Source organism: Gymnoscopelus braueri, assembly GCF_963280865.1.
Source record: "Gymnoscopelus braueri genome assembly, chromosome: 13".
Lineage (NCBI taxonomy): Eukaryota > Metazoa > Chordata > Actinopteri > Myctophiformes > Myctophidae > Gymnoscopelus > Gymnoscopelus braueri.
This window is the reverse complement of record NC_137615.1, coordinates 3309609-3322124: the sequence shown is the minus strand read 5'-3', so window position 1 is coordinate 3322124 and position 12516 is coordinate 3309609. Positions and strand designations below refer to the sequence as shown.

The window sequence follows — 12516 nt, the reverse complement described above, 5'->3', positions numbered from 1 at the left end:
ACAATACAATTTTGTAAACCCCCAAAATAGATCTAGGCTATGTATAGTTTTGTACTATGCAAAATGTTGTTAACTTTTATGCTTGTGTTTTGTTCAACGGTATTTTTTGTATCATGTGACATTAATCATGAAAAAAGAGGGGGTTGACAAGACAGACAGTCGGCTACACAAACAAGATTGATTGAACAATTCACTCAAACCAGGATGTTTGTGTCGCTTGCAAAGTCTAATTAGTGATATTGGAAAACTTTTAAATCAAACAACAAAACAATGTGCGTCATGACTTAGTGAATGTATTGTTCATGCCTTACTCAATGAAATCCACGTATTATTCATAAATTGGTATCTAGTGTCATCTAGTGACCAGCAACGGCAACAAAATGAATGAATGAAGCACCATACTGTAGGCAATTCTAAATGCTTTAAGACATTAAGCAGCAGCCTAAGACATCAAGACAGTAAAATAAACACACGTATGAATGGACATTTTGAATGTAATAAAAGAAAAGTAAGTAAGACCAGGGGGTCCCCATTCAAATGAGTTAATATGGCACCAAAATCTGTTAACAAACCTATTTTATACAACAGCCATTTGAAAATAGCCGATCTGTGTCACGTTGTGAGTGTGTAGATCTGCTATTTCCTGAATAGTTTTTAAAGATATTTTTTTAGATAAAGAAGAAATCTACTCTTAATGGGGTCCCTGGGAACAAAATATGTTTAGATGGGGGTCCATCATTAATCTGATGGCCCATTACCTGGCCAAATACATATTAGTTTGGGGGTCCTTGACATGAAAATGTTTCAGAACCACTGGTTTAAAAGAACTGACAGTTGTAGCTGACGTGTGGTTTTCTGAGTTTGTTCCAGATATGTGGTGCTGGCGACGGCGTTGTGGTGGTCAAAAACTCAACGTTGCGTCTCCACGTTTAGTTCTGATGTTGGGTAGAGAAAGCAGACGATGACGGTACAACACACACCTGAAGTGCTCATGCAATGAAAGTGTCTCATGTAAACTTTTTTTCATCCCTTGTGCTCATCACATTTTGTTTCAGCATTAATTAATGCATTCACAGGGTTAACAGACTTCTCTCTATTACATTATTGTGCACACAGCTTCTCTCACACTCTGCCTCTGGGTGACTCCAGGTGTATCTGAGTTCATCTGCCAACCGCCGTACATTCCTCTCCTATTGCCAAAAATGACTTGTTCTAACCTGTGTGCTTGTGCTCTTTTGGCATACGTTGTGTGTCTGTTAAACTGGGCCATGATTACATACTTCTTTATATCTGTGGCTGCTGTTTGAACCACTTCCACAAACATCACATTGCATATGATCTTATTCACTATATTCATTGTGGAGCTGCATTTTCTTAAAGGCAGATCATTTAACATGAAGCACCATCTTAGAGTGAGTTGTGGTCCAGTGTCCGCTCCAGGAACCTCAAACCAGCAGCTGTGTCCAGCAGGAGAATTAAATCAATCTTTATTGTCACATCTCAGTAAGTAGGGTGGGTGAAATTATTTATTGTACATGCTCATCATTGTGCAGTTAAAGACAGGAAAAATAATTAGAGTATAAAAGATAAGACGAGACACATTAAAGGTAGGGTAAGTGATATTTTTTGGTTAAAACAAAATGTTTGTTTGTTAAAAGGTTAAAGTTCTACATTGTGATAGTAATCATTGCTATAGTGTGTGTGTGTGTGTTCCGTAACAGGAGTCTCCATGTCTCTCCAGCTCTTTAACAAACAGAAAATACATTTTCAGGTAGGTGACAAAATAACCATTTATCAGCTTAATTTTTTATAGTGATCCAGTTCCAATTGTGTCTGCTCATTTATTTGTGTCATAACTTCCAATTTCACTTGTTTAATCTGTATCCTGACTGAGTTCTCTATCCTGATTGGATAAAATTGGTATCCTGACCTGAAAATGCATTTTCTGTTTAAATAAAGAGCTGTAGAGACATGGAGACTCCTGTTACTGAACAAACACTCTATAGCAATGAGTACTATCAGAATATAGAGCTAATAAACACTTATTTCAACCAAAGAAAATCACCTACCTTTAAGTGCATGATATGTAACTACTGTAATTGTATAATGTACAGCAATTCTTCACATTAATAACAATAATATACATATATATATTTTTTTAATATAGGAAATGAAGCAGTATGATATACAGCATACATTGGCAACTGGCTGCCCGGTCGGCCACATGCCACCTTCACTTAAACAGCCCACAGGTCAATGTCCCAATACAGATATATTAGTCCAATGTATTCAATTGTAGTGTATTTTTATGTCCATTGTGTTTGTAATCAAGTTCACAAAGTTAATATTAGTATTACTAAATGCATTTGAAATTAAATAGAAATGTTACACTGAATAATAATAGTTAAAGGTAGGGTAAGTGATTTGCTTTGATTAAAATAAGTGTTAAATAGCTCTATATTCTGGTACTCATTGCTATAGAGTGTTTGTTCAGTAAAAGGAGTCTCCATGTCTCTCCAGCTCTTTATTAAAAAGAAAATGCATTTCAGTGCTCTCTCCTGATTGGCTTAAATGTTGTCACCTACCTGAAAATGTACTATATTCTGTTTATTAAAGAGCTGGAGAGACCCCTATGACTGAACAAACCCTCTGTAGCAATGATTAATGCCAGAATATAGTACTTTACTTGTTACCTTAACGAAAAAATACCCCAAAATATCACTTACCCTACCTTTAATATCCCTTTATTTGTGACTATTATGGGCTATTTGAGTGATGGGGTTTACAGTGTACTGCTGAGACAGCAAGGGGGAGCAAGGGGGATAAGAAAGAATAATAAACAAAGGCATCTAAAATTACACATTTACACATATCACTTCAGTATGTACATGAGGTTTAGACATAAGAGTCCAGGGGTCAACACTGATATTTTAACAAAATGGTTCCACACAAGGTTTTTCTGGGACCAGGCCAGGCCCCTTGGCCATCCCACCCTAGCATAATGAAAAGGGCTTAAATGAGTTCTAGGTGTGGTCTTACTACAGGTAAGTCTTGTAGGTCTTATTCACTATATTGATAGAGCACCGAAGTCTGACGTAATTTACACATCCTACCTGGGTCGCGTTTTTTCCCCCCGTTCTGAATTCCCATAGATGTGTTTAATATCACGTCAAATAAGAACTGTGTTCAAAAAATAAACAAATGATCCCCAAAGAGGATGGGGAAAAAAGATGAAGAAAAAAAAGAAGTCTTGTTTCCATTGTGGTCCACACAGGGGTGGACTGGGGTGTAGTGGTTGGTGGGATGTAGTGGTTGGTGGGATGTAGTGGTTGGTGGGATGTAGTGGTTGGTGGTTGGTGGTTTTGGGGGTGAACTGGGGGGTTAGGATGTGGTCTGAGTGTTAAACCTACCACCACATACCCCTCCCAATCACGTATACAATAGAAGCAATAATACATATGACACCAAACCCTAAAAGAACATAACGCTGTAACAGAAAGAAAAGAAAAAGTGAAAAGGGAGAGAAAAGAAAGCAAATAAACATTTAATTATGGTTGAAGGTCATGATGAAGATAATCAATTATGTGTATGAAATGGGGGGGGGGGGATATGACATTAAGTATTATTATCTGGCAAGACAGAGATACATGTGTTGATTAAACCTGTGGTTCTCAAAGTGGGGGAAGGGGTTCCAGGGGGTCCCCAGCTAAATGAGTTAATATGGTATCAAAATCAGATTGAACTTAGATACATAGATACCTAGATACATCCTGGACCCCACTTTGAGAACCACTGCAGCAGATTTGATCAATTGTTTATTGATTCCATTATTGTACCTTTATCTTCTTTGGGTTCTGGAGGGTCAGTGATGGTTCCATAGAAATAGAAGGAGAAAAAAAGAGACATAAAAATAAAGTCATACAATGTCATGATACTTTGTTCTTGTTAGCATAAACTCTTCACAGCACAGCTACTGTATCTGTTTTCATCATCATCATTCGAGTGCCCTCGAGATCTGCGACACAAGCTGCTTCCACTGGTCTCTGTTGCTCATTGCCACCCCAAGTTCATTCACAGTCAGTCCTGTATCTCTACTCAGAACATCTGGAAATGTGAGTGGTCTGGTTCCTCTTGATGGGCAGGGTAGTCTCCACAGAAGAATATCCGAAATGACCTGGTCTTTTGCTCTGTGACAATGTCCAGCAAAGCGGAGTCTTCTTTGTGCCACAACAACTGAGATGGAGGGGATGCCACCATAAATCTGAGCTTTAGTGGGATGGTTCCTCCATGAAAGGTTCTGGACACGCATGAGGAGTCTTGTGTATGTTCCGTCCAGACGATCCCGTAGCTCCTTATTCATTGTCCATGTTTCGGCACCATACAGAAGGATACTTTCCACACAGGCTTTGAAAAGGTTGATCTTGGTGGTTCTTGAGATGTCTGACTGCCATATTTGATGTAGCTTATTGCAAGCACTCCAGGCCTGACCTTTCCTAGTCAGGAAGTCCTTTCTGCTACTGACTACATACGATCCAAGGTACTTGAAATCCTCACTTTCTTTGATGTCACTGCCGTTTATGGAGCAGATGGTTGGGTGATCAGAGTCTTCATTCAGAAGCAGGCATTCTGTCTTTTTGGCGTTCAGCAAAAGGCCCACTTTGGCTGCTGACACTTCTAGTGATGTTAAAAGCTCTTGAGCCGAGGATATGTGTTCAGCTATCAATGCGATGTCATCCACGTAGTCAAGGTCAGTCAGCCACTTCTGACTTTGACGACCAGATCTTCTGCCTATTGTGAGACCTTTGGAGGCGATGGTGTCTAAGGCTTGCCTGAGGACGTAGTCAACGACAATGACAAAGAGAAAAGGAGCAAGTGTGTCACCCTGAAGGATGCCTGTGGTTGTCTGGAATTCCTTTGTTGGTCCGTCAATGCTCTGCACAAAGCAGACAGGGTTCTCATACATCACTGCTATTGCTTTCACCATTTCTTCTGGTAATCCATAGTTGAGCAGTATATGCATCATAGCTTTCCTGTTCACGCTATCGAATGCTTTACAAAAATCTACAAAAATGATGGAGGCTTTCTTCTTTGATACCCGAATTTCTTCGATGATTCTCCTTAGAGCAAGGATCTGTGGTAGAGTTGATCTTTTCTTACGGAAACCGTTTTGGTTCCTACGGAGAACTGGGTCGATATGAGGTGTTATCCGGTTAAGCAGAAGAGAGTTGTAGATTTTGGAAGCAATGGCTGACAAGCATATACCTCTGTAGTTCCCAGGCTGCTGGAGGTCGCCTTTCTTGGGTAAAGGTATGAGGCTAGATATGGAGAAGGCGGTGGGTTTGTTGCCCTTGCGTGTTTCGTTGCAGAACATGAGGAGCTCTTCATGAAATAGTTCATGCTTCCATATAAAGGCAGGAATACCGTCCGGTCCAGGTGTTTTTGACTTGCCGATTCCTTTGATGATGGACTGCAGTTCATCCATTGAAAAGGGGTCTGTCCTGATAGGCAGTTTGTCGGAAACCTTAAGGTTATAGAATGGAGCGCTTAAGTCGACAGGCTGCTGATCGGGATTACCAAGGAGTTTACTGAAGTGTTCATACCAGGTGTTCAAGTATCTGTTTTGGTATTACTGATTGGTGTTTGTTGCAATAAATACATGAAATGTAAGTGGTTAGATTCAATGGATATAATGTTTTATCCCTGAGTCACTAGATTAACTTAAAACAAAACATAATGCTCAGACTATAATTGATCATAGATGTGTTATGCTGTATGAGTGAACAGCTGTATTTTCTCCATCTTAATTCAGCTAATCAAAGAGTAGCTGTGGTCATAACACTGTATGAGAAACTAGTTGAAAACCAGTCATACGTTCTTATTTATCAGTGTCCAAAGTGAGAACATGTACTTGTAATTAAAAAATGCATTAAAAAAACACATAGTTCTGATGGATTAAAATAATTACAAAAATAAATAAATAGTAGTAAGTTGCTCCGTTATCTCTGTTCCCTGGAGTGTGCAGTCCCTTCCTTATGGAAGGTCCATCCCTTCTTTACAATATATATATATATGTATGTATGTATGTATGTATGTATGTATGTATGTATGTATGTATGTATGTATGTATGTATGTATGTATGTATATATATATATATATATATATATTTATATATATATATATATATATATATATATATATATATATATATATATATATATATATATATATATAAATCACAATAATTATCATGTGTAAATTCATCCATTACCGAAGAATGACCAACAGCCTCCAGGACTTTCCTGAAGGCTTTCTCATTGTGGCTGCAGGTCAGGAATTCACCTTCCCAGAACAGAGTGTCGACAGTGAGGATGACATCATCTCTGGTCACATGTCTACTGCTGTCATCTAGACGAGCTTCAACATCATATCTGTGATGCATCACCACCAGAACCACTGGTTTACCACCTTTTAAGAGAGAGAAAATACATTAATAAATTAATCTGGATGGATGATTTATACATCATTTAATCCAACAACTCTTATAAGAGGATTTCTCACTCTGAATCTTTCCCATTGCCTCCTGGACATCAGCTCCAGTTCGTGAGGGGCTTGGGCAGAAAGCCAGGATGTAGTCACTTTCTTCCACAGATGTCTTCTGAGTCTGTCCTTTATGTTCAAGTTGTCTAACAAAGGTTTCATGGGCACCACCAGTCTCTCCAGTCACAACAACAAAGACATTGAAGAGCTTCCCTGTTATCAAGATAGAGATAACTGTAAGGCTGGAGATATTATTGAGGGAAACAGTCAACTTCACAAACAGCTGACCCAACAATGAAAGCAGTGTATGGAAAATGTGAAGATAATACACAAAAAATAATAAAAAAATAATCATGATACGTGTGATACACAGGCCCAACAACAAACGGGCGAGGTGGAATAATGATAAGCCATTGGTTCTGATAATTCAGTCTCTGAAAAAAAAAGAAATGTACTGAAATGCATCCTAGCATTTCACAGCGATCAGCTAGGTGTGATTGGTTTGAAAATGTGCAGGATTTCAAGTGGTGTGCGAATTATATTCTTTAATCCTGGGGCACCGATGACCGACTCTCTGCCTGTTTTCTGTCTGTCTCCACTATCGAACAAAGGCAAAAAAGACCCAAAAGAATATCTTGGAGAAAAAAAGAAGAACAAATTTATAGTGTGTATATATATATATATATATATATATATATATATATATATATATATATATATATATATACACACACTGTATATATACTGTATATAACAACTTTCTTTTCCCCGTTTATTTTTAACCTCAATTGTATGTCTGACGGTTGCAAGCAATTAAATAAATCAAATCAAATACCAAATACTATAAGGTGTACTGGCTGTACAACTTATGGTTCAACAGTTGTAAACTGAAGCAGTCTGTTATAGCGCCACGATGAGGCAGATTTGAAAATGTGGCACTACTGAGTGTGTGTGCAAAGTTTGACTGCGATCGGCCCAATGGTGAAAGAGATAACTGTTCACAGACTCACTAACAGACAGACGGACAGAATCATAATCTCCGCCTTCCGGCCATTCTGGCTTGGCGGAGATAAAAATACTGACAGAGATCCTTACCCAAAGCAATTAGGGTAGAAAAGGCTACAATGTAGGCACCCACATTAGATGCAACCAATATTAAAGGCAGAAATACATCATTGATTAAAAAATATATTAATATGTCCATCTACATTAGTCTGTTCTGTCTGTCTCCAAACTGGTTGCAGTGACATTGTGAAACTTGTGCTATATCATTTATTCTATATTTCTTATAGCAATAGAAGTAAAAGTGTTGTGTCACGTCATGTTCTTACCATGATCCTGTGATGCGTTTAATCTGAAGAACAGACAAATAAACAGAAAATAACATCAGATGAAATCACCACCAGTGAGTCACAAAGAATAGGACAACCATCGACATTTACATTACAGTCATTTAGCAGACGCTTTTATCCAAAGCGACTTACAATAAGTGTATTCAACATAGGTAGGGAACGAAAACTACTAATCACCAGAAGTCTTTAGTGCATTATCTGCAAAAACAAGCAACCAAGAGTATACCTAGCGCTAAGGTAAAAGTGCAATATATCAGCTACCTATTTCCTTAAACAGATGAGACAAAATAGCTAAATCAAATGAGCATGAGCTAAAACAAATAAGTGAATCGACTAAACAAGATCCAATAAACAATCCAATAATCCAATAAACAATACAGCAATAGAAAACAAGCGTTCGTACAACTAGTTAACAACAAGTAGGTCAGGCAGAGAGGAAGGGTAGTGTTTCCTGAAGAGGTGAGTTTTCAGCCTGCGGCGAAATATGGGCAGTGACTCTGCTGTCCTAACATCAGTGGGAAGTTCATTCCACCACTGTGGGGCCAGAACAGAAAAGAGTCGTGACCGTGTGGATCGGCCAGAAGGACCCTTGAGTGACGAGGCAATCAGTCGCCCCGAGGTGGCAGACCGAAGTGGTCGGGCAGGGGTGTAGGCATCGACCATAGCCCGGAGGTAGGAAGGAGCTGTTCCTTTCACTGCCCTATAGGCTAGCACCAGGGTTTTGAACTGGATGCGAGCCGCTACGGGGAGCCAGTGTAGAGAGCGGAGAAGGATGGTTGTGTGGGAGAACTTGGGGCGGTTGAACACCAGACGAGCCGCAGCTTTCTGAACAAGCTCCAGGGGTTTGATGGCAGATGCCGGAGCACCAGCAAGGAGGGAGTTGCAGTAGTCCAGGCGGGAGATGACGAGAGCCTGGATGAGCACCTGGGCTGCCTTCTCCGTGAGGAGAATCAAAGTACAAAGTACATCAAAGTACAACCCAGAACTCACGTGACAAGGGTCTTAAATAATGAGTAGCCTATCAGGAAAAGGTTGTCTGTTTTTCTAATGGTCACCATAGGCCTACCCTAACATGTGATTACATTCTTCTGTCAAAGTGCCAGCTCAATGAGTTACTGCATAACAGCTAAAACATCCATCCCTTACAGGCAGTGATACATACAGTTATAACATAACCACATTTCAAAGACAAATGATGTGGTTTCCTATAGAAGACTCAGAAAGTCTATTTGCAAAAGCCTAATGATTTTCACTCACCTGGTCCACTCACCCACTGTTGGTGATATCTGTGGATTCCGAGGTGGCATTCTGACAAAGTTTTGGGCAAAAACGAATAAAGTAAATAGTTTTTTTTTTGTCCGATAGGCCTATGAAGCCGTTCAGCCTGTCGACTGTAAGAACTGATTCTTTCACATGCTTCTAGTTCAATCTGCAAGGCTCCTCCCTGTTACTGTTCTGACTCACTCTGCTCTCACTGCCTGATACCATGATAGATGTTTTTATGAGAAGTAATTGGTTACCAACACAATCAGAAACATTTTGTTTTAAATTATACATTTAGTGTTGTACAGTTTAAAACGTTTTTTTAATGTAAATTGTTATGTTGAATTGGGAAACTTTTAAATCAAACAACAAGACAATGTGCCTCATGACTTAGTTAATGTAATGCCTTGCTCACTGCAAGGCATAAACAGCATTGCTTTTAAATTCATAAATTGGTATCTAGTGACATCTAGTGACCACATGTAGCAATGGTAACAAAATGAATTGATGAAGCACCATATCAGAAGGGTACCCGTAAGAGTGGGCACCAGAACATTGTGGGCATTAGGTAAATCTGGGCACCAAAACAAAGCGGGCACTAGGAATACATTGTACATTTAGCCGGGTTTAGCGGGTTGTGTCCACAGAAATCATGTTTTGAGCGTACGGGTGATGTGAGTGGTGAGGCAAGTTTATTTATAGGCAACTTCTTTGCCTATACTTCGGGGTTTAAAAAAAAAATATATATATCGCATTTTAGTTTTAGCTGTGGTTTAAAACAGTGGTTCTCAAAGTGGGGTCCGGGCACCCCGAGGGGTCTTTGAGGGGGTTCCAGGGAGTCCACATTATAGCATCAACATCTGTTTAGCTACCTCAAACCTATTTTATATTTTGGCCATTTGAAAATAGCCGATCTACAAGCTCACAGTGTACCTCAATGTAATGTGTTATGAGCTAGATCTGCTATTTGCTGAAACGTTTTTTTTTTTTTTACATTTTGAACAATTGTGACAAATGTTGAATAATTGTCCACATTGTAACACAAATCTTCTCTTAATGGGGTCCCTGGTACAACATATATTTAGATCGGGGTCCGGTGCCATGCGAAAACACATTAATTTGGGGGTCCTTGACATGAAAATGTTTGAGAACCACTGGTTTAAAAGGGCTGATAGCAGACATGGCGTTTGTTCCAGAGATGTGGTGCTGGCCTGCAACGTTACTTGCGTCTCCATGTTTGGTTCTGATGTTGTATGTATGCCTCCATTTCTATCTACTATATTCTACATTATGTATACCAGCTCAACAGCCCTGTCCCAGGGGGCCTGGTCTAATGTTAAGTTGTCTTTTATGCTGTCTTTGTATATCCTATTGATCAGGAGTGATGCAACTTTGATGATGTAGAGGGCCACTATATTTCCACACTCACTCCAAAGGGCCACTATGCATATACTGTCGGGCCATTCTATGTCACACAAAAGTACCAAAAATTGCCGATCTACAAGCTCAAATCACGTCGCAGTGCGACGCGTTTTGAGCTTGTAGATCTGCTATTTTTGCTATTTTTGAATTGGAATCCTGATTATATTTGTTTGCCATTTTTTTATTGGAATCCTGACAAGTAACGTTTGTATTTAATTTCAAATGCATTTCTTTACTGATGTTAACTTTATGAACTTAAATACAAATACATTGGACATAAAAAAGACAATAGAATTTTAATACTAGTCATTAAGCTACTAATATAGACTGAAGTAATTAAAGCGGGTCATGTTTGGAATCATAACAGCTGAAATCAATATCAGTATTCTGATATTAACCTGCAGGCCGCATTAAGTGAATGTGGGGGCCGTATGTGGCCCCCTGGCCGCCAGTTGCCCATGTGCCTCCATTTCTATCTACAGAACTATATTCTACATTATGTACACCGGCTCAACAGCCGTGTCCCAGAGGGCCTGGTCTGATGTTAAGTCGTCTTTAATGCTGTCTTTATATCAAATATAGATTAATTACTGTTGCCCTTCGCTTACATCCTGTACTTGTTCTCTACCTTTATCATTGTTTCATAATTCTGCAGCACTACTATGACAAGTTCATTTCTCTCAGGATCAATAAAGGTGTATCTGTCTATTTGACAGATAGCCCCTTGGCGAGGAGAGATATTAGGCTTGCAGAGATACTTCTTCACATCACTTCCCACTGTGATATCCTGGAGTTTTTGTTTACACCAGTGGTGGAAAGTAACTAAGTACATATACTTAAGTACTGTACTTAAGTACACTTTTGAGGTATTTGTACTTTTCTTGAGTATTTCCAATTTCCAATAGTTTTACTTCTACTCCACTACATCTCAGAGGCAAATATTGTACTTTTACTCCACTACAATTATTTGAAAACTTTAGTTACTAGTTACTTTTCAGATGTAAATTATGATATTATAAAACATACATTGAACACTTCAGCCCTATTTTATACACAGGCTATTTGAAAATAGCCGATCTACAAGCTCACAACGCGGTGCAACGCGACACGTTGTGAGCTTGTAGATCTGCTATTTTCAAATATTTTAGTACTTTTACTTTTGGTACTTTAAGTACACCTCAATGTTAGTGACAAGGGGAGACTATGCCAGCACACGAGTTTATATGAAATAGGACTTGTGTAGGTATGAACAGCAGAAGGTAAACATGCAGTACAAAGGTCAGTTCAGTCAGTGTTCTGTTGAATGTATGGATGAGAGAAAGGTTTGTAGAATGTGTAACACTGCTGAGGACTGGAAACCTAAACAAGCACACAGAGGAGTTTTAGACCTCAGTCAAAAAAGGTGTGCTATGTTTAACAATAAATACCTTTCATATATATATATGTGCATAATACTGTATGTTACATGTCAGTATACTGACCATCTGTGAGGTAGTTTAGGAATAAACTATCACACAATAAGGAATAACTAATTATAGTCTGCTCTACTGTGCCATAATGATGGGGCAATAGGATATTAATATTACATTCATACCTATAAGCTGTGGAATAGATGTCTCTCTTCTCTCTCTCTCTCTCTCTCTCTCTCTCTCTCTCTCTCTCTCTCTCTCACTCTCTCTCTCTCTCTCTCTCTCTCTCTCTCTCTCTCTCTCTCTTTGATCTCACTGTCCATTGGACACCGACCGCCTCTCTCATACTCTCCAGTGTCTTTCTCGTTTCCCTCCCTCTTTTTTCTCAGCTTTTCTTCCGTCACTTCAAGAACGATTCTCTCTCTCTCTCTCTCTCTCTCTCTCTCTCTCTCTCTCTCTCTCTCTCTCTCTCTCTCCTCTCTCTCTCTCTCTCTCTCTCTCTCTCTCTCTCTCTCTCTCTCTCTCTCTCTCT

The 12516-nt window shown here is 39.2% G+C and overlaps 1 protein-coding gene across 1 annotated transcript; it reads right to left on the bottom strand.

Annotated features, from left to right (window-relative positions):
- Window positions 1-1524: 1524 nt before the first annotated feature.
- LOC308098937 (uncharacterized protein) lies at window positions 1525-9302 on the bottom strand. Its single transcript, XM_080447412.1, has 6 exons — window positions 9148-9302; window positions 7870-7892; window positions 6560-6751; window positions 6270-6466; window positions 3837-3854; window positions 1525-3487 (listed from the first exon to the last, which is right to left on the bottom strand). The coding sequence occupies exons 1-6, from the start codon at window positions 9195-9197 to the stop codon at window positions 3407-3409; spliced, it is 561 nt and encodes a 186-aa protein (XP_080303538.1). The 5' UTR covers window positions 9198-9302; the 3' UTR covers window positions 1525-3406.
- Between the last annotated feature and the right edge of the window lie 3214 nt (window positions 9303-12516).

Coding starts and splice junctions, on each gene's coding strand:
- LOC308098937 (XM_080447412.1), bottom strand. CDS start 9,197: ATGCCACCTCGGAATCCACAGATATCACCAACAGTGGGTGAGTGGACC. Junction 7,893..9,147: donor ACAGTGGGTGAGTGGACCAG/GTGAGTGAAAAT, acceptor TCTGTTCTTCAG/ATTAAACGCATCACAGGATC. Junction 6,752..7,869: donor AAACGCATCACAGGATCATG/GTAAGAACATGA, acceptor TCTTGATAACAG/GGAAGCTCTTCAATGTCTTT.